Below are 25,881 nucleotides of genomic sequence, written 5' to 3'. Positions count from 1 at the left end.
TGGACAGAGAGATTAAGTTGGTTCAGTACCGGCATATAATGTGATGCATTACATCAGGTCACACTTTGTTGGAGAGAGTGGGTCATCTGTGCCACTTTGTCCCACAACTACCCATAACTTTGGAAAAAAATGCACAGAACTTTTGCATGTAGAAAATGTTAATCACTTTTCTCATATGCAATCTCGCTGTATATGACCATTTCTAAATACATGGTGACATGACAAGAATTTAGCAGTTTTTTTTCAAACTGTGGGTCGCAGAGTGACCTACAGTCACTCTGCCTTAGACCTACAGCTAAATTTGTATTTCAGTAAATCACTTACAGGCTTAGAGTTCATATCCGGAACGGAGTACGTTTTTATGTACATATTTCATTTACTCGTTAACCAGAGTAAATGAAGAAACTAAAACTTAGAAGTATTTTATAGTACAAATGTAAAATTTCAACACTTTATATTTGTCATATCAAACTTTAGATTAAGATTAGGTCATATCAAAAGATTATGTAAATTGTTTCTAATCTCAAATATTTTGGGGAGTCTTGATATAAATTATAGTTGTCTAGGTGGGTCCTGGAATGGAAAAGTTTGGGAACCCCTGTTCTAGATTATGGGGGGCAGATCTGATCCCACTCTCACTTATGTCTTAAAAACCTAACATACTAACCTGGATCTTTTCGACCTGGCTTTTCGAACCTTTTGTCTCCCCTGGGCAGGACAAAAAAAGAAAAAAAGAAAGTGTAATCAGGGTAACCTGAACCAAATATGCAAAAACAAAGACACCTAATACACTTAATTTGTCCTTTCTCACCGTTTATTTAAGATAACATATCTGGGCCATAAAACTGTTCATTTCAGCACTTAGTCTGCATACTCTGAGTTATAAACCAACATATCAAATGTTGTAGATATTTCAATTGCTTACAGACAGTTCGTGCTGAAGGTGTAATTCATTTTGAGTACCTCTCCTCCCAACTCTGGGAGCGATGCATCTCTCTCCCTCCACGGCCAAAACCTCCCTCCACCTCATCAAAACTTCTTTGGTAAAATCCTCCATCTCCTCTGCCCCTCCCTGTCAATCAAACAAAAAAGGGCTCATGAGCATATGCACAAGTCTAACCTTTCCTCACCATAACTGTGCAAAAAAAAAAAATCAGTGTACAGAGACAACTACTTAGGAAGGAAAATGTTACACAAGGTGACAAAAGTTTGCACTCTGCTCTGGTTTAACAGAAAGAAAAGCATTTCCGCTGCTAAAAACGTATCAAGTCACTGCACTTCTTTTATAGCCTGGCTAACGTCAGACCCAAGTCTCATTGAGACTTGGGTCTGGGAACCACATGTTCATTTTCTGGTATTTGAGGCGTGGTTTACGAATGCCCAGAGCCGTTTATTGGGTGCTAAGAATGTCTATCAAATGCGCCTGTACATAGCTCATAGCCAATCGTTTCAATTATACCAGATGACGTTATGTAGAGCGAGAGAAATTAGACGAGGAAGACGACGATAGGTCAGAGATTTATGTGTACACGATGGCGTGTATCTAACGGCCGTTTCACACCGCATGCGTGAGCGGCGCGTATTTTTTTCGGCGTGCATGTTAATCAATGAGTGCATTCACACCGTGAAGCGGGGGTTTCGGCGTCGAATCTGTTTTTGAAAAGTGAAAGCACACTTTTGATGGACAAAAATAAATATGATTTCACACAAAAAGTGCTCAAAATGCACAGAATAAGCATGTCTACTGAGTTTTAACAGGAACTTGAGTAGGCAAATAAAAGAAAATAAAGACTCAAAAATATTTATAGAAGATTTAGCCTACCTGGTAAAAACTTGTTTTTAATTATTCAGTTTGGGTGAAAGTTGTGTATTATATAAAAAAAAAACTAAAGTAAACTAGCCAGAAAATATTATAAATAAACATTCTTTTAGTTTATGTAACACACAGACAGCTACATGGGGCTAGCACAACCCAAATCAAACCAGAGTGTGTGGTTTATTTGTGCGTTTTGTTTTTTATCCGCGGAGTTGCAGTCTTGTAAACATATCGAAAGTATGACTGAAACTAATAGATTGGAGCCATTTTCTGGGTTGTTTTTTGGTTAACATTTCTATGCGAATGTTGTACACCTCCCCATTACAAACTTTCAAGACTATCAATGTTATAAATGACCAACTTCTAAAAACAAATGTATAGTTGTCTTTGTAAAGAATTGCTCGCTTATGTAGCCGCTGCTGTGACACTGTACAAACGCTTCCAGTGTGAATACTCTCACGCGTCTGCATACTGACGCGCTGCTCAAGTGCCGCTCATGCTTGCGGTGTGAAACCTATGTGTGAAACGGCCGTAAGGCTGCATCCAAAGGTAACTTCGCGTCTGCTGCCATGTTGGATCCATAGGTATAAACAATCTGCTTCGGTGTGTCGCATAGACGTCGTCATCGTCTTGCTGCTCCCTCCCCGTTCTGTGATTGGTTCCCTCGCTGAGGCGAAAATTTGGTCCATGGTGTCCAGACTGCCTAGCAGCGTGAATAAAATCGCACTGCGGCAAGGTAGTATGGGGAAACCCAGGCTACTTCTTTTAGACGGAAACAAAGAAAAGTCTGTGGTTGCAACGTAGCTCACCTCGTCCCCTTGAAGAACTTCGGCCTCTAGGTGCCCCCGCCACCGTCCCCCCACCCCTTCCTGTCAGACGGAGTACTGCTGCACTGTTTACAGACATGGAGAAATTTCTCTGTGGAGACAGACAGGCAAGCAAAGCATTGTAAAGGCCATTCACAGATGCAAGCCTGGCAATGGGTTGCGTGACAGCGAGACTGAGTAGGCTATCTGTTTCTACCACAGAGTGTGCCGAAATGACATCATATGCAAAAAAACAAAACAAATGCCACTACTTGAATACATAAGCACAGCTTTTACACAGCACTTTCATAGAGAATAGAGAGCTGCTGCAGGAAGCACCTCTTTGTCATTTCTAATTCATGTGCAATTCTTAGGCCGCAGTAAATAAATAGGTCGATTCTCACCTGCTCCTCCTCTGTAAATGGGACTAATGCCAATGGTGGCAGGGGCTCCTCTTGTAAAATAGGTAGAAATTCCTTATCATGAAGATCTACCGGAATCTAAAAGAGAAAAAAAAATAGTTTAGTAACATTTTAAAAATTAATAAAAATCAGGAAGATAAATGAGTCTTCAGAGCATGACAAAAAATTCGAAGTCACCAAACGACAGACGTCCTTACCATGTTATCCTTTACATAAAGTGCTAGCATCTCTTCTCTCCCATAGCGATAGTCTGCAAGTTTATACTTTGGCAATGCGGGTGAGAGTGGAGGGGAGGCCACACTGCTGCTGCTACCCACTCCACCTGACAGGGCGCGGAGCCTGGGACACAGCAGAGACAAAATATGCTACGTCATCATATCATTTGATATGTCAGTAGACACTAAAACAAATACTGTATACTCCTCACACCAAGAACATAATATATATATATATTATAAATTCTGTAAAAAATTATTGAAAAACACTTTGGTAATTGAGCAGTAGGAGGGTTTAAAAGCAGAAATGTGAAGCTTGTCTTTTTGTTAAAGTATTTTAATTAAATAAATATCTATAATAAATTTGTTTTATTTATATATATTTACATCACACATATATTTTTGTTAAATCATTTACATAAACTCTTAAATCAAGATAAGATGACTGAAATCAAGTTCAGATAAGTGAAATAGCTAAATAAAATGCAACAAAAACGTACTAGCTTTATATAATATTCTGATTTGTTAAATAAGTCAGCAACACTTCACAATAAGGATTCATTTAAAGTCCCCCTGTGGTGAAAATTAAGGTTTTAATATTGTTAATATGTCTATGTGGTGATCTTAATAGGATTTTAAACGAAATTAACGATCAATTAATCGATTAATCGTTAGCCTTAATACTGCAATATGCGTCTGCTGCAGTGTCATATGGCCAACAGCATGACAGGGTCTGCTTGTTCCTCACCAAATGAATGAGATGGGTTTTTAATATAAAAAAAAGGGCTAGTAGGATCGTAAAATTTTTCAATGTGATTGATCATTTAATTAAATTACTTATTTAATAATCAAATAACAGCGCGTCACCAATGTTGCCTCAGATGCGTGCTTGTCAGAATGTGTAGGCTACGCTCTTCCTGGAACAACGCGCTGAAAACGCCAACTAAACCCAATGAATTCACAACGAATTTAATAAAATAGTGTTCTCATGTTATGTAATATGACAGTCCCAATCATAGATTATTAGCCGTGCATTGCCGTTTGAGCTGCTCGCTGAATGAACACCTGTAAACTTGCTAGCGCGTTATATAACTCAAAGAAACGCATCCTATATGAGATTAATCAGATATATACAAAAACACTACAAATTATATCTGCACAAAATGTGTTCTTTTAATTGTGCTATATAAATAAAGTTGCAATTGCTAAAATGACGCGAATGCACAAGTGAACTTGAACTAAGTTACGCACCATTCAGAATGACTCATGTTGTGGACGCGCTCTTCCTGGAGCAACGCGAACAAACACGGCAACTAAACCCAAATAATTCAATGTTTTATTACAATATTGTTCTCTTTAATATGACAGTCCCAATCATAGTCATTATTGGTCGTGCATTGACGTTTGAGCTGCACGCGCTGAAGCTGATCATCGTACGCTTTACTACAGCGTTAATTCTTAACCAAATAAATACATCGTATATGAGATAAATCAGATATAGATAGGCCTACACAAAATAAACACAATATTACAACTTACATTTGCACAAAACAAAAGGCTGCGAATGCACACGCAAACTGATAAATGTGTAAAATGGCCCCAAACATAACTTCGGTGCGCTTGCTTTACATGTTTCGCAGCACGCGCATGAACCTGCCTAATTGACGATCGATACATTTTAGGGATGCACGATATAGGATTTTGGCCGATATTCGATATGCCGATATTTTCAAACTAATTTTGCCCGATGCCGATACCGATACCGATATATTTGTATTTTTTTTAAGTGCAAAAAAAGCTTATTAAAGCTTCTATTAATGTTCTCAGTCAAGAGCAGTGAGTGATTTCCTCTGTGTTTTGTTGTTTTATTAACATTAACGGTATAGTTCTCCCAAAAATTTAAATTGTCATCATTTACTCTCTCAAGTTTCTTTCTTCTGTTGAAATTATAAAAGTTATTTGGAAGAATGTGGCTAACCAAACAGTTGCTGTACTCCAGTGACTTCCATAGTATATTTAAGCACAAGAAAGAAATGAATCCAGGTTTGAAACAACATTAGATAGACAGAATTTTTATTTCTGGGTGCAGTATCTCTTTAAAGACAAGCGGCAGAATATTATTACTGTCTCTTTAAGAACTGCACGCGAGTAACGCGACGCGTCTAATATACACGCATTTGACAAGCAGATTTTCTCTGTTTGCTTTCACTTTGGACATAACCAACTTTGTTTATGTAAACCGTGTGTGTATTTGACAGTATCAGCGCAATAAGACTCGAAAGATTAGTTCAGTATGCAGGCGCTGTGAGTGGCTTTAGTTCCTGTGAGCGTCGGGTGTAACGCGCTCAGAAAAGCGGATGTTAGAACAGCGCATCAGCACGTGAATGACATGTTTACCTAGCAAGACTTTGACGCACATGCAAATAATGAACTTTTGTGAATTGCGGTGTCCCGTGAGTGTAACTCTACCTCTGCGTTTACATGTGATGTGATGTGAATGTACGTCGCGTTGTACAGTATGTTGAGATGAAGGCGCCAGAATTGAACTGATAGAATGCACGATACTATGATTTTTCTTCAAAAGCAGATCGTGGAGACATTTTAATCGTTCACGATCAAAAACCGTGAGACGCACACCCCTAGTTGGAAGTTTAAGTTGCTGGCGCTCATGCTTCGTTCGCGTCACGTGCGCATAGGAAACACGCCACCCTATCGGCAAGACTCATCGGCAGAAATATTCATATCGGCCGATGCCGATGATGGTCATTTTAAGCTTTTATCGGCCGATACCGATGTTGTCCCGATATCATCGTGCATCCCTAATACATTTTATCGATTAAATGTATTATTGACAATTAATCGATCGTTAATTAATTGTTAACATCCCTACTTAAAACCGCAGTGAACCAAAGACAGTCTCAAAAATGTGGTTTGAAATCCCTGGTGTTTCTGACATCACAAACTACCTTGTAACCAATCGCGTCAACGTGTGGATCTCTGAGCTGGTGTGAGGGAGTGGAGGTGGGGCTACTTTGCAAATTCATAGAACCGCATATACTAAATGAGGCAAGGGTGTAGTTACATTTAAGCTATTTTAAGGCATGAAGTAATTTTTTCAAAGAAAAAACACCTAAATATGTCATTTTGGTGATCAAAGATGAGTTTTAAGGGATAATTTGATTGACTACAGGGGGACTTTGACATTAGTTAATGCATTAGCTAACATGAACAATTTCTGTTTTTAAGCATTTATTAATCTTTGTTAATGTTAGTTATCAAAAATATAATTTATAGTTTGTTCGTGTTGGCTTACAGTACATTAATGTTAACAAATGCAACTTTTGATTGTAATAATGTATAAGTAAAAGTTGAAATTAACATTAACTCAGATTAATAAATGCTCTAGTAGTATTGCTCATTTTAGTTCATTTTAATAATGTAGTTAACTAATATTAACAAAAGAAACCTTATTATAGTGTTACCAATAAGTCTAATATGTCAAATAATCCTGATATCATTTTCAATCTTAAATAATACTTTTTCCAGACATTACGAAGGGATCTTCCACTTTTAGTGTGTGAAACCCCTGAACTTACAAAATGCTTAACTTTTGAATCAATCAAATTAAAAAAATCAGTGGCAATACCCTGTATGCATGTTTTCTGAGAGAAAATTAATTTTCTGTGTAATTGACAGCACACCACAGATGACGTCCATCTGTGAAATGGACATAAAGCTTAAGTTTCATTTTGTATAATCACTAAACTTGGAAGCAATCCTGATTAAGGCTGTACATACATAATCAGCCAGGGTTTACGGTGTTACATTAAAAAACAATTCACAATGCTGCTTCAGACGTTGATGCTCCAGCAACAACACTCACCATTCTGGTCCGAAGTTAAGCGTCTGGGTTTCTGCCATTTTCCTTGAAAGTCTGAAGAAAATTAAAATGATTCGATTAATAGCTCAGCACAAAAAATATGAATTGACTTAAATGAAAAATAATGAACATTCAGAAAATAAGGGGCCGTTTACACTACATCCGCATCGCTTTCAACTAAAAACAGAAAAAACTTTTCATGTTCAACTTAATTTACTTGACAACGACATGTAAACTACAAAAACGCAAATTTGTGCAAACGGTGACGTCATGCACATGCGCATTACTTGTTAAGTCTGTAGGAGCGTAGTAGAACTGCATGATTAAGCTTTAAAAGACTGAAATCTTGATTCAAACACCCACGCAATCTTCTGCGGCAAACCGGAACATTCTGATCTGCGACAGAACTGCCGGAGCAGTGTTTAGGTTTCAATTAATTTTACACACCTAAAACATTATCGTATTGCATATCGTATAGCCTATTGCATTTCACTTCAATATCATGCAGCCCTAATCGCTAACATAGACATCACTTTTTATATCCAAACGTTTATCTCAGTACTTCTGTGAAAATGTTAATATTTGTAACAGAAATTATGATACTGTGTGGATGAAAAGACTGTTTGTGAAGCTGTTTCATACCATTCTTTCTGTGAAAAGAAATCATTAGGCTACATCTTTTGAAAGTAAACAAGTGTTTCAACATTAGCCTACATAAAAAGTGTCACAAATCGGTGTAATGTAAATCAATGTAAACGACAACAAGAAAATATTTTTTTAAAACCTACAAACGGAATAATCAAATATAAAAATAAAACACTGTCTGCATTGTCTTCACATGAATTAAATATATATTGACTTATATTGAAGCTACAAAAGTTACTCAGTCAAGAGCAGTGAGAGATTTCCTTTTTCTTTTGTTGTTTGACAGAGAGCTGCAGGTTTACCAGGCTGCTGTCTCTTTAAGACCTAATGCATGCATCCTACTGACACGCTTCTAATTTCTTTCCCAACTGTTTAATAACTGTGTTTACATGAATACTCGTCAGACAACTGTTTGAGTATTTGAAGGTTCAAGTGCAATAAGCAGTGAAAGTGAACTGAATTCGGGATTGCACGCTGTCTGGGAGATGGCGCCCATTTCGGATGTGTCAGAGAGAACAGCAATTGTTTTCCGCAGCTTATTGCGCTTAACACTTTTTAACATCAAGCAAGTCGCACGTAAAGGCCTGTTCACACCGGGACGAATTTCGCGCGATATTCGCCGACGTTTAACGCCTTGTGACTAAACAAAGGGCGCCAATGTGAGTGTGCACACCGACGCGAAAAACGCCACGCGTAAAAGCGGCATTTTTTTAAAAACGCCTCGAGTTACTATCCGACCAATGAGATTGGCGCTTTTGCTCGCGTGTCTGGAGCTTCTGAAGTTACAGTAAAACACAACTTGGGGGCGCTCAAACACAAAACGGTCTTGCTGAGCACACATACGTAACGGCGAAGAAGATGCGCCAAGTAGCGTCTACACCATAGATATCCATAATAAAGGCTAGACGTCTCGTCCGCGCTGCTGGCCAAATATGGCCTTTATTATGGATATCTATGTTCTACACTGCCGGGAAGAAATGAGACGAGGAAGATGCGAGGCAAGATGAATGTAGAGCTGCTGGTCTCGTTGGTGTCGGAACATGAACTATATGACAAATGCGACAGCAACTACAAAATAGGACTATTTCTGTTTTACATTAAGCGCCATCTAATGTCAGGGAATGAATTTGCATGTTCACTCAGCTCATCGTCAGCGAAAATCGCTTGGGTGTGAACACAAAAAACGCGTTGAAAAACGCTGATGAATAACGCGCGCCGATATTCGTCCCGGTGTGTACGGGGCTTAACATTCGCATGCCCAGTGTATCTCATGTATATGTATATGAGTGCAACTTTTTGAAGTAGCCTATTAAAATCATTCAAATATCACAAGCCATTGCAATATGCATATCGTGATATGTAGGCTACATTTGCGATATATCGTGCAGCCCTAGTAGCAATCAAAATAAAACAATCACCTCTTGAAAGTAACTTGCCGCTTGAAAAAACAACTATCGATTACATTGTTACGCCACTTGGTGGCAACGAGTTTTATTTTTATTTATTTTTCATTGAATCATTTGTTTAGGCCTGGTTGTTTGTTCAGAATCGTGATCTTTATTTGAACAAAAAAAAAAAATCGTGATTCTCAATTTATCCAGAATTGTGCAGCTCTAGCACGCAGTGTTCCTTTACAAAGTGACAGTTAACTACTGGCCTGGCAGCATAATACAGCGTTTTGAGTTGTTTTCGCAGATCCGTGTGAATAGGGATAATTTTGACAACGTTGTTGTCTGTATGCGAAAAACACAAAGGAAAAACGTTTCAGTTTTTTGCACATCATTGTTGTGTAAACGTACCACAAGGCAATACAGCAAAATCATGTCTAAAAAATGCCATCATTCATGGTTTACATGTGTGCAATTTACTAAAAATCTCCACATACTTGCAATAATCATATTTGCAATAAACATACAAAAATAATATTTGTGTGTTGAGTGTGAGAGGATTCGTGAAATGAAAACTACACCTACTCACATTGAAAAAAAGAGGATGACAGATCAAAAATGGTGAACTCTGCACTGGTACATCTCAAAGTGTCTGAAAATTGCATGCAAATTTTTTCCAATTACCATTTTTTGGGTCTTCCCCTTTGGTTGCAATTGCAAATACTCGCCAACGCAACGCTTTGAATACACAAAAGTGACAACCTTTGATCTTAAATAAATTAAGTCATTGACTTTTTATTTTCAAATTAACACCTTAAAGAATGTGCATGATTTTATTTAGTTTTAAAGTCCCAGATAGGTATAATAATACTGTATATAAACAGTGGTTACTTTGACAGTAAATAATTTTTTTCAGCATATTCTAGAGGTGACCCCCCTTTATTCGCCACCTTAGTGTACCCCCCCTTTACTGTGACGAGCTATTTTAAGAACTCTCCCGATTAGGAAGGGCATTCTCAGACATCTGTGCAATCCATGGCTTCCCTTGCCCACTACGTAGTGCAACTAACTTTTTACAACTTGATTTGAAATCATCACATTGCAGTGGCATCTTGGCAGACTTGTCAAACCAGAACCATTTAACTTTAGGGGGAAAGGAGTGACCTTTATTTTATTTTATAATTAATAACCTTTTACTTTCGGCTTAATATTAACTTACATATTCAGAACTGCTACGCAGCCACATTATGTAGATGACATAAGGTCTATGCAAAACAAACAGTAGTGACTTGCTGATGCAGGGATTTAAACCACGTGTACAACGCAATGAAGCAATCCAGATCACACATGCCATCAACAAAATCTAACCACACACACATACATACATATATATATATATATATATACACACACACACACATGGCATTTCGATTGGTTCATCTGATCAAATCATGCGATTACATCAGATCCCAAATAGACATGTTTAACACCTGTCAGGGGAAAAAAGGCAAAAGCTAAACACAAAACGGAAGACAATAAATCTAGTTTAGGTTGAAAACAGATGGTCAACAGATTTACACTTGCATGATCGCCTGCTTTGAAATGTAATAAGCGTATAAAACAATAGGTTTTCAGAAAACCACTGTAATATGCGTGGGAAAAGTCATATTTAGTATTTTGTGGTCTACACTTTGGTATATTATCAATCCCATAAGTGGCTGGCCAGTCATTAAGGCTTGTATAGGTGATCGTGTTTAACTGATATCAAGACTTAACGTTTTTATTTCTACAAACCTCAAAAGTAAAGCTGATAAATGTCATTTTAAAGTTTCATCGATCACGTCAATGTCGGTTCATGCCCTCATACACCCTGTAAGCACTGCAGTCCACAAGCTAACGTTAGTTCAAGAAAACACAAATTAATCCATTTAGGAACGTTTAGATGTAATATGAAATATTGAATTGACAGCTTCAGATGTCATGAAACTTAACCGTTTAATGAGGCGTTTTAATAAGGCGAAATATCCTAGTCTGGCTATCGCTGGACATTTAACTTTCTGACTTCCAACTCCTACCAACTTTAAATCAGTCGCACGCACCGCTGAGAAGTGTACGACCTGTCAAATACTGCCGTAATAAAAGCCGACAGGAGCACTGAAGCACATCATACGGCCGACGGGAGTATGTAAGTTTGTTGGCACGAGTTTTAATCCGTGCGGCCTATGCTTACAGTTTCCAGCCACATCGCATTCCACTACAGCTGCCTACGGATAGCTGATAGCATCATCAGCGGTAGGCCGGTCAAATCGAGCCCGGTGCTTCCAGGCCTAACAACCATGCGGGCTACAATAGCGTCGGTCCGCTAAGTTGGGGCGGGTCTATGTAACTGAGAATTAGCGTAGGAATAGATAAGTTTTATTTTAGAGTAAAACCGTGTACGCCGGGCCCGCTGTCTTACCTCTGCTTTTACTGACAGCGCTGAGTTTGTGTGCGAGTGGCGTCTCTCGTTTCGTATCCACAAGATGGCTGAATGTAGGTCACGTGACAAACACGTATGCTGAAAATTGCCCGGATGAGAGTGAGCGTGCTGACAGCAGCACTTCCCTAGCGCGCACGCGTTAGATTTCCATGTTTTATGGGGACTTTTCATAGACCTGAATCAGAAATCGCCCACTAAACCCTAATTCACTATTCCCTACCTTAGTCCACTAATACTGTTGACTTGAAGCAGTGAATGAAAACGAGTAAGCGAATTCGGACAGCCGTTGAGCGTTCATCGGGTGTAACTTACACTTGTTATTGCGGTGCAATGTGGGATAGAAGGACTGTGCACTCAATAACGTCCACTATGGTTTCGGACACCACTACAAATGTCTGTCCCCTCAAATAACGCCCTATTTGAGGGTATTGGGGGCGATTTCGGATTATAATTTTTTAGGCTAGGCCTACATGATTTTTTATACAGGCCTACAAACTTATTATATGCTATCTACTATCCCCTAACCCATAGCCTACCTATCACAGAAAACTTTCAGCATTTTTACATTTTCAAAAAACATCACAGTATGATTTACAATATGTTTTTCCTTATTATGGGGACTAAAAAAATGTCCCATATGGTCAGGTCAAAAACAGTGCAAAATAAAAAAACAGAAAAGAAAATTATCTAGGCATATTGGTCTTTTAATGGTCTTGACTTAACTAATTAAATAATAGCCTAATTCACTTGTTAACAATAACAATTTCAGGAAATTAGCAAGAATTGCACAGATATGTAGATAAAGTAACTTAGTCCAGAAGCCTCCTCTTTGTTTTCTTTTACTGCAGGCCTATAAGCCATGTGATGTGGGTAAACTTGCAAACAGCTTTTTACAGGAAGTGTCGTTCCACTCAATGTTAATGGCTTCAAACTGTTCATGAGTTGAAAAATGTCTACCAGTTCCTTTGAGTTTAATGTGAGACCAAAATAGAGTTCAAATCTGGACTCTGACCAGGTCAAAACATGAGCCTGATGGACTTGTTCTCAAGACATTTCTTGGTTGCCTATGCAATCTGGGCAGAAGCATTGTCTTGTTGAAAAATAACATCTGATCATTCCTCTTTAGATTACAACTTTTCATTTGTGGGAAGTAAGCGATTCTGCAATATTCTCATGTAGCCTACACCAAAACATAAAAATTACTTTTAAGTGCCGCTAGCAATTTTAGGCCCTATATGAAAGAATGAGGTTGGGCCCCCATCCCCCCATTAATAAAATTGATTTCTGTAATCGTCCTAACTTTCACCCCTGCCAGCAACTGAAAAGACAGAAAAATGAAAATGACACTCTTCCTCCATGCTTCACTGTGGTATGCATTTATTATTATATTTCTAAGCAGATTTTTGAAAGACAACGTTCTGGAGCATCACCACACAACTCGTGTTTCATTGTGATTCATCACTCCAGACACAACTTCCCAAATTCTACCAAAAACTTTCTGTCTTTGATGTTTTTCTGAGAAGTGGCTCTCACATTTGCTTAAATTTAGCTAATTTCCTGACCAATAATTTGTGGTTAAGACCATGTGGTATATGTGTATAGCCGATATACTGTATGTAGGCTATATGTTTATTTTTTATTAACCTATTTTTGCATAGGCCTACATAAATGTTTACCACACAATTTAGGTACTTCCTTGAGTTGTGTTCTTAAATAAATGCAATTTACAAAGCAAATCAACAGCAATTTCTTTGATAATCATTATAGTTTTAAAACACATAATACACATATTTTATTTCTATGCTTATTATATGCATTTAATATGTTAAACTCAATTTCTTTTTGTCTGCAAATCAAGAAAACAGCTTAATATTAAATCATGATTGATTATTTAATCAGTGAACATCATAATTCTCTCTCTTCCTCTGGAAACATATCACTCTAACCCTTATATGCTATCATCTTTATCTGAAACCAAGCACGAACAGGCAAATGTGTTGTCAGTCAGGCAACAAGATTTTGAGAAACGGCACATATAATATTACTTTAAAGTATCTATGTTATGTACTGCCCCCAAAACAGTCAAAACAAATTTCCTCTGATTGCAATTGTGATCCTCTTTGCCTTCCATACAAGCGGACTTATGTATTCGAGATTCGAGATTCCTTTATTTGTCATTTTCATGGTGTACATAAAAACGAAATTGTGTTTCACACATCCACCACTCAGTAATTCAGTGCAATAGTAACTAATCAAAAAAGCACAATTTAAATATAAATATAAATACACTAAAATACATTAGAAAAAGAATAAAAGAATAAAATACATAAATAATTTCAAATTTCAAATCACGTTCTCTGGTTAAGCAGTCTAACAGCTGTGGGGAAAAAGCTATTTAATAGCCTACTAGTTCTGAGTACATACTATATGACTAATTCCTTTTTTTTATCATTTATGTTGCCTGATAATTGCCTATAATTCACTTTTCAACCTTTTTGTGTCCATCAGTGAACATATTTCAACACATTATTTATAAATCATTTTACGTCAGTCATCATTATTCGGAAAAATTAGTAAGTTGTGTGTGATTCATTTGAGACACTGATAAAAAAAAAAATCATAGTTTCTAATCAGCTTTCGCATTCATTTTAAATCTTGTTGTGTGATATGCATTTTAAAAGAATCGTCTTGCATGAGCTCACCAAAGCCACATGCATTATACTTGTAAATTAAAATGCAAGATGAAGTGTAGTATATATTACACCACAGGGCATTTTAACTTCCCAAACACCAACTACCATCTAATTATACTGACTAAGAGAAAATGAAGTAGCCATACTTACAGGCTAACAGGAAGATATCAGAAAAGTACCATAGCTGTTTCTGTTAGCAAGGATGTGGTCACAGGCAAGAACTCTGAAAACAGAAGTGCTTATAGCATTTAGGGGAAAGTATCATCCTGGTAAGACACTCCATATTTAATTCAGCGATTCTTATTTTGTGTGTGTTCAGGTCATAACCTTTTCATGAAGTCAGTATTACACAGAGGCATAGTTTCAGTAAATGTATTCTTCTCTTCCAGCATGGTTAAAGGTTCTTGCAGGTTCATTGTAACAGTGTGTGGAAAAATATGACAATTGTTAATGTAACAATTATTTGACCAGTTATTCATTATAGTGTATACAGGTGGAACAAACCTAGTCCTCACTTCCTGCAAGGGACTGCTAGTAAAGGTGATTTTGTGCACCAGACATGATTTCGTGAGAGATGCAGCCCACATGTCTAAAAAGGGGAAAGACTGTGGTTTATTGGCATGCGTTTCAAGACTTAGATGCAGAAGCATATGAAATGTCAAAAAGGTTTAACGATTCAGAGACGTTACATGCGTGAGAGGGAAGCTTAAAAATGATATGGCTGCATTTCATAGATAATGCAAGAAGAAAAAAAAGACATCCGTCAGTTTGTCCTGCTTAGGTCACGTTCAACGGATTTTGTTCTTCTGGTTTATTGCTTTGAGAAAATATTGGTGATCTTTGGCAGCAGAGGTACGTGTCATACAACTACACTCATCTGTATGGGTGTTGTGAGATTAATGCAGGTTTTGTGTGTGCTTGTGTTTGCCAGCATGTGTCCAAAATTGGAGGTATTTTGTCATTTCATTGTTACACATTCACCATTTCCTTTCCAATTTTTTCTAACGGTCATATTTTGTTTCTTAACAAAGATTTTCTTCATGAGCGTATATAAAGCACGGAAAACTACCCCCAGTTTCACTCTAGAAGAAATGATACTTTGAAGTCATCAGCTAAGGTAAGAAAATACTAAAGAGCGGCAAAAATGACACGCAGAACAATTGAATGAATTGCACAAAACTGTCACTCATAACATTTGCTCATGTTTTTTAATAGTAAATAAATATTCACATCTGCTGAAGAAAATGTACATACATTTGTATTATATAAATTTGTCAATCAACCAATGTATACTATGATAAAAGTAAATATTAATATTATGAGTTTTAATGCAGCAGTGCATGTTGATTGCAGCAAGTTAATCTTGCTAATATTTGAGCATTATACGAAACAAGTGTCCATGAGAGTCAGATCACAATTTTTATTTGCAAGAATTTTCAAATCTGCCTCATTTTGCGGCAGCTGGTATGATCAGAAATAATTTTTACAAATAAAATTAAGGGTTTATCACATAGAGTAAATAAATGTTTATTATCAGCACATTGACATCGAGTTCTTTTTTTTTTTTTTTTTATGAGTGGAAACTTAGCACCCTGTAAAATGTTTGATGTGTCCAAAATATGAAACATCATTATGAGAAATAAGGTTCTAAATTTGAACAAAAATGTTTCGATTACAAAAAGCACACTTTTTTAAATATACATTTAACTTTTATCTAGAAAATGTGCAGTTCTGTGTTTACAAGTTTGAGCAAGGCAGGTTTAAAAATACATTTTGCAACTATTCTAAAATAAATACATAAACAAATCAATATAAACCTTTGCATCGACAAGTGAAAAAGAAATCATGACTAATGATTCTGCATGTGATTTATACATTTCAGCTGTGAAAGTTCACAAAGACGTATGTGTTATTTTTCGTACCTCTCTATAGTTTCACTATGAACTGCTCAACTAAAGATGTGGACACTTTGACGCAGAAGTTGGACTTGGTGATTTACGTGCCCGTCTTGGTGTTCGGCTTGGCGTTAAACATTGCGGCATTGGTGGTGTTCTGTCGGCTGCTCAGATGGACAGAGTCCTCTATCTACATGACCAACCTGGCCCTGATGGACCTGCTGTTGCTGCTGCAGCTGCCCTTCAAAATGCATGCGGCACACCACAAGTGGGAAGAAGACAAGATGTTCCTTTGCTCTTTCCTAGAAAGCCTTTACTTTGTGGCTATGTACGGCAGCATCTACACAATTGCATGCATAGCCATAGACCGATACATCGCCATAAACCACCCGTTTCAAGCCAAGCAGGTGCGTTCGAGAAAAAACGCCTTGATTGTTTGCGTTTTAATCTGGGCATTTGTTATGGGAGCGACTTCACCCATCTACACCTTCCGGGATAAAAGGAAGGGTAATTTCACTTGTTTCCACGGGTTCTCTAAGAATGGTTGGAGCACTGTAATAATTGTGTGCCTGGAGGTCTTTGGTTTCCTGTTGCCTGCCGCTATACTGGTGGTTTGTTCCATTCAAAGCATCCGTACTCTCAAAGCCTCAAAAAGCAGCAACCCCAAGAGGCAAGGTGGTGTGAGAATCATCTACAGCAGCCTAGCAGCCTTCCTAGTGCCCTTCACCCCGTGTCACATAGCCATATTCCTGCAGTATCTGGTCCGTAATGAATTTATTGTAGACTGCAAACATCAAAAGAACATCGCCCTCTTCATACAGGTGTCGATGAACATTGCAAATGTGACTTGCTGCTTGGATGCGCTGTGTTACTATTTCATCGCGAAGGAAGTCCGATCCACCAAGGACACACTTAGACTGTCCATCAACAGAGCGAGAACCACCAGCAGCTCAGATGTTTGAGAAGTCAAATTCAGTTTATTCGTGTTTCAGAATGTGTGTTGAGGGCTTTCCAGCGGGAGTAAGAGACAGCCTCGAAACCCTGCCCTCCAAAGCCATGGCAACAAACCCACACACAGAATGAATGTCGAGATCATTTCTGATAGCATTTCCGCTCCCCTGACCCCTTTTCGCTGTTTTAGAGTCTAGGGCTGTGATTGTGATTTCTAGATTTCACGTAAATGCTTACTGCATTTAATATAGTGCTGCAGGGATGACATATTTTCTAAGCCAAAACCCATACATGAGTTTTTGCCCTCCTGTTTGCATAGTCCTTAAGTCAATTGTTGTTTTTGTTGTTGTTTTTTATTTTTTTATGGGTTTTTGGTTAAATGCCTGAAATAAGACCATGCAGAACCTCACTGTTTATCTTGACACTTTTGCAAACTACCTCCAACTTTCAGAGACAATGAAGACTGAAAGAGTTGTCGGTTGCCATTAAAATCATGCGGCCTTGTTTATACGGTTAGCTTTGTACTTCTGTCAAGTGTGTTTAGGCTTCAAAATTCATACAAGTTGTGTTTATTTGTGAAGATAATCTTGATGAACAAAACATGTAAGAATCATAAACCTTTGTTGGTTACAGAGCTTATTTTCTGCAACAATCCAAAAGCCTATTTGTTTTTGTCAAGGGAACCAGGGCGATGCTAACTTTCAGGCTGGCATACAAAAAAATGTAATCACTGCAGTGCTCCAATGAATTTGATTTGAATTCTAAATTAAATTGTTTCTGTCCATTTGTGATGTGATCAGGAAAAAATGGTTCACCAAAGATTCTGTATTTGTCTTTATCTAACAGCTCACTGTCAACATGAAAAACTTGAGGTGTTCCTCTTCACACGCGATGGTCGTCTGGCAAACCATCTTGAAACCTTCACAATGACTCATAAATGTTTCTGATGCAAAACTCGCAATGGCATTACACACTTCCCAATTATCTCTTTTGTTCTGTAATCTGCCTCCTAAATCAGAAGATTAAAATATTTGTGTAGACTTGTTTCACAAGAATCAACAAGAATTTCATTAGTGTTGTGTTAGTGTAAAACAGGTTCCCATTGGGCAAGAGTTTTGTCATTGATTTCCACTAGTTGTGGGTATTTGTGTGGGTACGGAGCCATGTCACTAGTTTCACCTAGTCAGATGGTGAGTGTCTTACATCATATCTCATCATATCTATAATTCAGCTGGTGAAGTGTGGCAGAGCGCAGGTGAAAACATACTGTACGCATCCTTACGTCAGGTTCACATACTCCGTTTGCAGAGTTTTCTTTGTTGTTGAGTATTTTATTTAGGTGCCTATTGTATTTGAGTTATTGTTCTTACGAAATTTGCATTAAAAAGGACCAAAAACTTTAGAAAACACATTTGGACGTACAATGATTTTTTTTTTTTTTTTTTTTTATGGAAAATATATGCATTTTCTGGGCTAAAATAAACTCACTATGGAGCCTTGACAGCATGTGGCAACATGTGCTAATGTGTCCTTCACTTCCTTGTTGCCAAGAATTTCAAGCACAGACACTGCAAATAGATTCAATTTTATGTCATATATAAAAAATAATAATTTTGTGCATTATTTATAAATGACAATGTCCCATTGAAGGTTAAAGTGTTTGTGATTTTAACATAAGAAAAGTATTTTTAAATGTTTTTGCCACTTGATTGAGCAACTTAATATACTGTAGATATAATATAGAAGTAGGCCTAATGAATTGAATAATACGTTGTTTAAATTTAGTGCGTTTGAATGTGAATATGTCAACGAATGATTGTATAACTGTACTGTGTACAAAAAGAAACACATTAATGAACAAACTTTTGGATTTGAAATTAAAATAATGAATAACTGTTGTGTTTGTGGCATACAGCCCCAATCAGTTGATCACTGCAAACGCGTCGAATGTGAAGCACAATGAGCTTCTGCACCGCGTACTACAATAAGCACTTCAAACGGAGTAGGCCTATGTTTGAACCTAGCATAAGTCAGATACAAGTACATGATAAGCGGTTATGAACACATGCACAAACATGTTACTCTTTCAGGCAAATCAGAATAAAACATTCTGCACATGCATAGAGTAGGTAAGATATAGGGGGGAAATGTCTGACTGTGTTTTGAACCGAAAAGCCTGGAGATCATAAAAACACCTGCTTGTGGTTACACCAGGACATGCTGCGGTATGTGTTGTTTAGTGCTACTGCCAGCTACTAAAATTACCCCTGATAGTCAGTCTCAATAATAATAATAAAAAAATGTGATAATGATAAAGAGGAAAATAACACTGGAGTCCTTGATGAAGCCATATTGAACTGACCTACTGAAGTCTGTGTGTTTTGCATCCACCGTGCTTCCTTTGTCTTTTTTAACGGTTGTTCATAGTACATCCTTGACCACATGCTCTTGAAGCACTTTAACCTATTTTACTCCTCGGCTTGCCTTCTATTTGGGGACAAAAAGTAGAATGAGAAGCTTCAAAGGGACATTTTTTGGACAGTTGTTGAAGGTTAAATTTTGTTAAATCTTTCAGTTATTCTCATTGTTAAAGATGTATGTACATTAATGGACTGGTTTGTCAACATCTCATCCTCAACCTCGGTCAGAAGGTTTGTAAGCAAATAAGTTCATGACAGCTTCAGTTCCCAAGCATTGATTTATTCCAATAAATCCACAAGTAGTTTGTTTACATGTAGTTTTATGAGTGTGGTTTCTGAAATAAATGAATAACAATGAATAAATTAAATAAACGTATCAAATATTTAACTACAATGCTGGCAAATATATATTGCAATAATAAAGCAACACTGACTTTGGGAATTGCAGTATTAAATGAAATTAAACTAATGACCACTAGGCGGAGCCCTTGCTCCAGTAATAGAACAGAGTCACAAGATTTTGCTAAACAAATAGAATGGGCCTACTCGTGATAAATCACTCTAACAACACCCTCAAACTGTAAATAGTATACTAAATGATAACATCACACAAATATTTCAGCGATCAATATCAGCATGGTTAATAAATGCATTTGCAATAAACACAGAGTGACCGTATATTTGTGCATGTCTGTTAATCGGAACTCTCTTCTTAACAATAGCATGTGCATAAATAGAACCACAAACAACAATATAGCCTTGAATAAACATACCTGCGTCTACTTATACACATACACATTCACTTAAAGTATATTAATAGAAACTTACGCTGTCAAGAACGCACACACATCCAAACAAACAACGATGTCTCGTTACAGCCGCAGATATGAACTTGTCCGTGCATGTCCCGACTCCGCCCACATGTGATGTCACAGATTAATTCAAATTAAGAGTTCGACAGGGATTTTATACAGCCGCCCCCTAATTTGTGCAGCAAATTAGAAATCAAATAAGGGTCCCTGTTCTTTGAAGTTATGTGCCGTTGGTATCCGTGGGCATCTCTGGTAGCACTATAAGTTTAGAAACAGGGCGACTGTAAACTCGGTTTCCAACAGTTACTTTCGCCACTCTTATTGTTCCATCACTGCTGGGAAGAACTTGGTTTACTCTGCCTACTGGCCAGAGGGCTCTGGGCAGTTGAGAGTCCATAACCATAACTACTTGCCCCACCGATAGATTTGGTGTAGATTTCCGCCACTTCGCACGGGGTTGTAGACTTGGCAAGTAATTCTGAATGAACTGTTTCCAGAAATGGTCAGCTATGACTTGACTATGTCGCCATTTCCTCTTTCCAAGCAATTCTCTTGTGCCATAAACCACTTGAGGGAGGGAGGCATCCCGCCGCCCCATGAGCAAGAGATTTGGAGTAACTGGGTCTGCATCTGATATCTCCGATGATACATAACCAAGTGGTTTAGAATTTAGTATTCCCTCCACTTCAATCAGAACAGTTAACAGTACTTCGTCAGATACAATTTGGTCTTTGAGTACTACTTGAAGACAGGATTTCACGGAGCGGATTTCACGCTCCCAGGCTCCACCAAAATGAGGTGCATGTGGAGGATTAAACTGAAATGAAATACTCTGTTCACTTAGTTTCTCTTTGATTGCTGGCTCAAGTGCAGAGAAACTTTCTTGGAGTTCTCGATTCCCACCTCTGAAATTTGTGCCCTGGTCTGATATTAATTCAACGGGTTTGCCTCGTCGTGCAATGAAACGACGTAACGCCATGAGAAAGGAGTCAGTGTCCATATTATGCAGAAGGTCTAAATGGATACACCTCGTAGTGAGACACTTGAAAATGATTCCCCAGCGTTTTTCATGTCTTCTGCCTATCTTTACTGTAAATGGTCCGAAGCAATCAACTCCAGTTGACCAGAAAGGAGGTTGGTATAAGCGAAGACGAGCAGCAGGAAGATCAGCCATTTTGGGGTTAACTGGATTACTACGCCATTTCCTGCAGTCTCTGCATTGGTGTTGATATTTCTTTATAGCTTGTCTACCTCGGATTATCCAGTATGTTCTTCGTACCTCTGCGAAGACACGTTCAGGACCAGGATGAAGTAGTCGGTTGTCGTAGTCTTGTATTATGAGTTTAGTGATGGGGTGATCAGGTGCCAGTACAATCGGATGTAAAGTATCAATCTCAAGTTTCTCAGCTTTGCGAAGGCGACCTCCTACCCGAATTAATCCCATGGTTTGATCATATTCAGGTGACAGAGTACTTAACCTACTGTTGGCGCGTATGACTTTAGCATTCTGCAGTGCATGGACTTCATCAGGGAAACTATCCTGCTGGGCTTGTCTCAGAAGAAGCAGTTCAGTATCAATGCGCTGTGAAGCTGACATTGCGGGTGTGACTGTCCCATGTACAGACTGGTAGGTAGCTTGGACTAAGTCTGCCCATGTTGTGTGCTGCTCTGGATCGGGTAGGGATGATTGAAGTACGGCAACATGAGCACAGAAAAAAGACTTTCTTAGCTCATTCTCATCTGATGAGTGTAAGAAAGGCTGTGTTGGCCAGTTTTCTGTTGACTCTTGTAGGAACTGAGGGCCATGAGTCCACTGACAAACATGAGATAGATCATTAAGAGATTTCCCTCTTGTAATATCATCAGCAGGGTTTAGTTCAGAGTTCACATATTTCCAGTTCTCTGAACTGGTCAACTCCTGTATTTCGGCAATCCGCGTGCCAACGAACACCTTGTAATGACAGGATTCAGATTTGATCCAAGTGAGAACTGTGGTGGAGTCTGTCCAGAGAACAGTGTTATGAATGGGTAAAGTAATTTCGGTTGATAGGAGTTTAGCCAGTTGGGCTCCGGTAAGGGCACCACACAGTTCCAGTCTGGGCATTGATAGCTGCTTTTTTGGTGCAACACGGGATCTGGCCATAACAAATGAGGTATGAATTCCTCCCTCCTTGTTCTGTAGACGCAGATATACCACTGAACCGTAAGCCCGTTCAGAGGCATCACAGAATATGTGTAGCTCTATCCTGTCATTGTTAGGTTCTGGACAAACTGGAAAATAGCACCTCGGCATGTCTACCAAAGGAAGATACTGCAGTTCATTGGTCCACTCCTGCCATTTGTTGAGCATCTCATCTTCAATGCAGTCATCCCAGCCTCTTTTGTTTATCCATAGAGCTTGAACAAGGATTTTTGCCCGGGTGGTATAAGGCAAGATATACCCAAGAGGGTCATATTGAGAAGCTAGCACTCTATAAATATTGCGCATGGTAGGCTCCTCTGTTGATAGTGGCCTGTTTCGATAGCCAAGCTTGTCAGAGAGGCAGTGCCAAGAGAGCCCGAGTGTCGATTCTTGTGGGTCTGTCTTGTTTACGGTCAGCCATAACTCACAGCTTTCCGATCGTGCCTCAGTTGGTAGATGAGCAATTACCTCTGGGTAGTTACTGGCCCATTGTCTTATTTCAAACCCCCCAGCTGATAGTGCAGCTCTCATTTTGTCTATTAGCTGTTTGGCTTCATATGTTGTGGGAAGGGACTGCAAACAGGTATCCACATAGAAGGATTTCAATACTGAGTCTGCTACCTCTTCATTGCTGTCGCGGTGGTCCAAGGCATGACGCTGGAGGGCATAGATTGCACAACATGGACTACATGTGGTTCCAAACGGCAGAACTCGCCACTCATAGATGTCAGGACTCCTCTCCTTTTCCATATCTCTCCACAAGAAGCGCAGCAATGGCTGATCTTCTGGAAGTAGGCGCACTTGGTGAAACATTGAACGAATGTCACCACTGATGGCCACAGGATATTGTCGGAATCTGAGGAGAACTCCCAATAAAGATGAACCTAACGTAGGTCCTGGAAGTAACTGATCATTCAGTGAAGCTTGGTGGAACGGATAAGAACAGTTGAACACAACCCTAGCTTTATTGTTGTGATGCACAAGGTGGTGGGGAATAAACCATGACTCCTTTGTCCCATTAGCCTCTTCAGGAGTGAGTTTTATTGCATATCCTGCTTGCTCCAGTTTGTGGATTTCTTTATTGTAGACGTCTGCTAGCTCTGAGTTTTGGTTCAAACGGCGTTCAGTGGCCCTTAAAAGAGCCATGACTGATTCTGGACCTGCATGCAAGACCTTTGCACTACCTCTGCGAAGAAGAGGAGTTGCATAGCGAGAGACTCCATCTACTTCTACTCTCTTCGTTCTTGTTTCCAGCATCTGAAGAGCATCTCTGTCTTGCTTGGATCGTGTAATGTCTTTCATGGGCTGAAAGGGAAGTATGTCTACTTGCCATAACTTTTCAACGTGATGAGACAGATCTTGTGTAGGAGCATGTAACAGCGAGATGTTCAAACAGGTAGTATCCAATGGTTGGTCTAGGAATGTAGTTGGACCCTGGATGGCCCAGCCCAAATGTGTACTAACTGCCACAGGACTGCCTAATGGGCCCATAAGTACTGGAGTTATCGGCAGGGACGTCACTAGGATTGGAAGACAGGGGGGGCTTAGCCCCCAGGGTATTTTTAACTTGCGTTTGCAAAATCTTTGCACTCACATCTAGAGCTACACTTATGTCAACAACCAGTCACTTGTTAACAAGTAAAACGTGACAGACATTGGACTTCTTCCATTTCTACTGTGTTAAAGAAAAGTTACTGTAATGTTAGCTTTTAGACACATCAAAGCTGCATGGGGAAATTTACTTAGGCCAGACTTTGCTCCTGATGAGTTATTCTATAAGCAATGACTGAAATGCTATCTGTCTCCTCATGTAAATGTATGATAACGTAATTGCATACTGATCTTATTCCTCTCTATATAAGATAAGTTGTCCACATAATGCTATTTAATTACACTAATTACTGTAACTGTGCTGTGGATTGGTTCAATCAGAGTGTAATTTCGCTGTGTAGTTTGGCTTGCATACAGTTTAACCCAAGAACCAGAATTTTAAGGTCATAGTGAAATTTGACAACACAGGTTTGAGCGTTTCTCAATTAAAGATGATTTATTCTGCCAAATGATGTATACAATGTATGATATAAATCAACAACAAAAAAGCAGTATTCAAATAAAGGAAAATTAAGAATGAAATCATGTTCAAAACCACAGTCAACAGTTATTTTTTGTCTATTGTCTACTTCATGGGTGGAAGCATCAACAAATGCCTTCTGTTTTTAAGGGTGGCAAATCGGTCTATCACTCTGTTGTGACTTAGTTGCTTCAATATGTCATTTTCAATCGACATGGCTGCAAGATTGTGAAGCCTTTTCTGCCCCATTGTTTGACGCAGCCAGGAGTGAAGCCGCCGCAGTGCACTAAAGGACCTTTCACAAGAGCAGCTGCTCACAGGCACTGTAAGGGCAACTTGGATGGTTGCCCTCAGAGAGGGAAACATGTCTGGGTCTAGGAGGTTGTGCACAGCTAACATGTCTTGGGGTGGACATCCAGCCTCTGTTTTGCGGGCAAGAAAGTTTTTTGCTACGAGAACCTCCTCTGTTTTCAAGTCAATGCTGTAGTGCCTGGCTAGCTCATCCAAGTAGGATCCACTCAAGAAGTTCTCAGATTTAGGGCTGCATGCCTGGATGCCTTTTAGGAGCCCTGAATGTACACTTGAAAATCTTAGTTCAAGCTCACTAACCATCCTGTCAACACAGGGGAAAAGCAAACTGGTTTTCAACGTCTCTGAGCTGATCAACTCCACACCTGAACCCAAGGTTGTCTCCAACACAAAATCCTCCATTTTCTTCTGTTTATGCCTTTTCCTAGCATGTGGTTCTGGTATACTGTGTGTGTGGCACATGGCCTTGGTTCTCTCATACAGGTCTGTGGCAAATGCATTTGTGCGTTTGCCCCTCAGTGTGTCACAGACAGCTTCTTTGCCCATAAAAGCTTCTGCCAGGTCTAAAGTCTCCTTCTGTAGGAGTTTGTGGAGTCCTTGAGTTACAGACAGAAGTTCCTGAAACATCAGTAGTGCATAGACTGTTGAGAACTTGTAGAGCTTTGCTCTAAGACCAACAGCTATGGGGGATCCAATGACAGAGAGACACTCAAAAATGGAAGGTAATGCCTCAAGAATGGCATTAATGGATCGCAGCTGGCACGCCCAGCGAGTGTTTGAAAGTTGTACGAGCTCAACTGCTGTCAATCCAAGCCTGGACTGAGCCTCTATGAACTTATGATGATTTACTAGAGAGGTGCTGAAAAAAGAATACACACTCTCCAACAAGCTGAAAAG

The 25,881-nt window shown here is 38.9% G+C and overlaps 2 protein-coding genes across 5 annotated transcripts in view; one reads left to right on the top strand and one right to left on the bottom strand.

Moving 5' to 3' along the window:
- The window catches only part of gigyf2 (GRB10 interacting GYF protein 2), a 32,657-nt gene extending 20,888 nt beyond the window's left edge, over window positions 1-11,769 (bottom strand). For 2 of the 4 annotated variants that reach the window (XM_056253488.1, XM_056253490.1), the window contains exons 1-7: window positions 11,631-11,769; window positions 7,143-7,193; window positions 3,242-3,383; window positions 3,027-3,122; window positions 2,626-2,734; window positions 964-1,072; window positions 668-708 (exon numbers count right to left, since the gene is read on the bottom strand). In XM_056253488.1, coding sequence (XP_056109463.1) covers window positions 668-708; window positions 964-1,072; window positions 2,626-2,734; window positions 3,027-3,122; window positions 3,242-3,383; window positions 7,143-7,180 — 535 coding nt within the window. In that variant the 5' untranslated portion in view covers window positions 7,181-7,193; window positions 11,631-11,769. The remainder of the gene's footprint in view (window positions 1-667; window positions 709-963; window positions 1,073-2,625; window positions 2,735-3,026; window positions 3,123-3,241; window positions 3,384-7,142; window positions 7,194-11,630) is intronic. The other 2 variants (XM_056253487.1, XM_056253489.1) reach the window with 1 other exon arrangement.
- A 4,512-nt stretch (window positions 11,770-16,281) lies between these two features.
- LOC130087177 (G-protein coupled receptor 55) lies at window positions 16,282-18,515 on the top strand. The gene is made up of 2 exons (XM_056253402.1): window positions 16,282-16,646; window positions 18,037-18,515. The coding sequence occupies exons 1-2, from the start codon at window positions 16,284-16,286 to the stop codon at window positions 18,118-18,120; spliced, it is 447 nt and encodes a 148-aa protein (XP_056109377.1). The 5' UTR covers window positions 16,282-16,283; the 3' UTR covers window positions 18,121-18,515.
- Window positions 18,516-25,881: the final 7,366 nt, after the last annotated feature.

This window comes from Rhinichthys klamathensis, unplaced genomic scaffold (assembly GCF_029890125.1).
Source record: "Rhinichthys klamathensis goyatoka isolate OS25496 unplaced genomic scaffold, OSU_Roscu_1.1 h1tg000105l_1, whole genome shotgun sequence".
Lineage (NCBI taxonomy): Eukaryota > Metazoa > Chordata > Actinopteri > Cypriniformes > Leuciscidae > Rhinichthys > Rhinichthys klamathensis.
The sequence above is the reverse complement of the archived record's forward strand: the minus strand, read 5'-3'. Positions and strand labels throughout refer to the sequence as shown.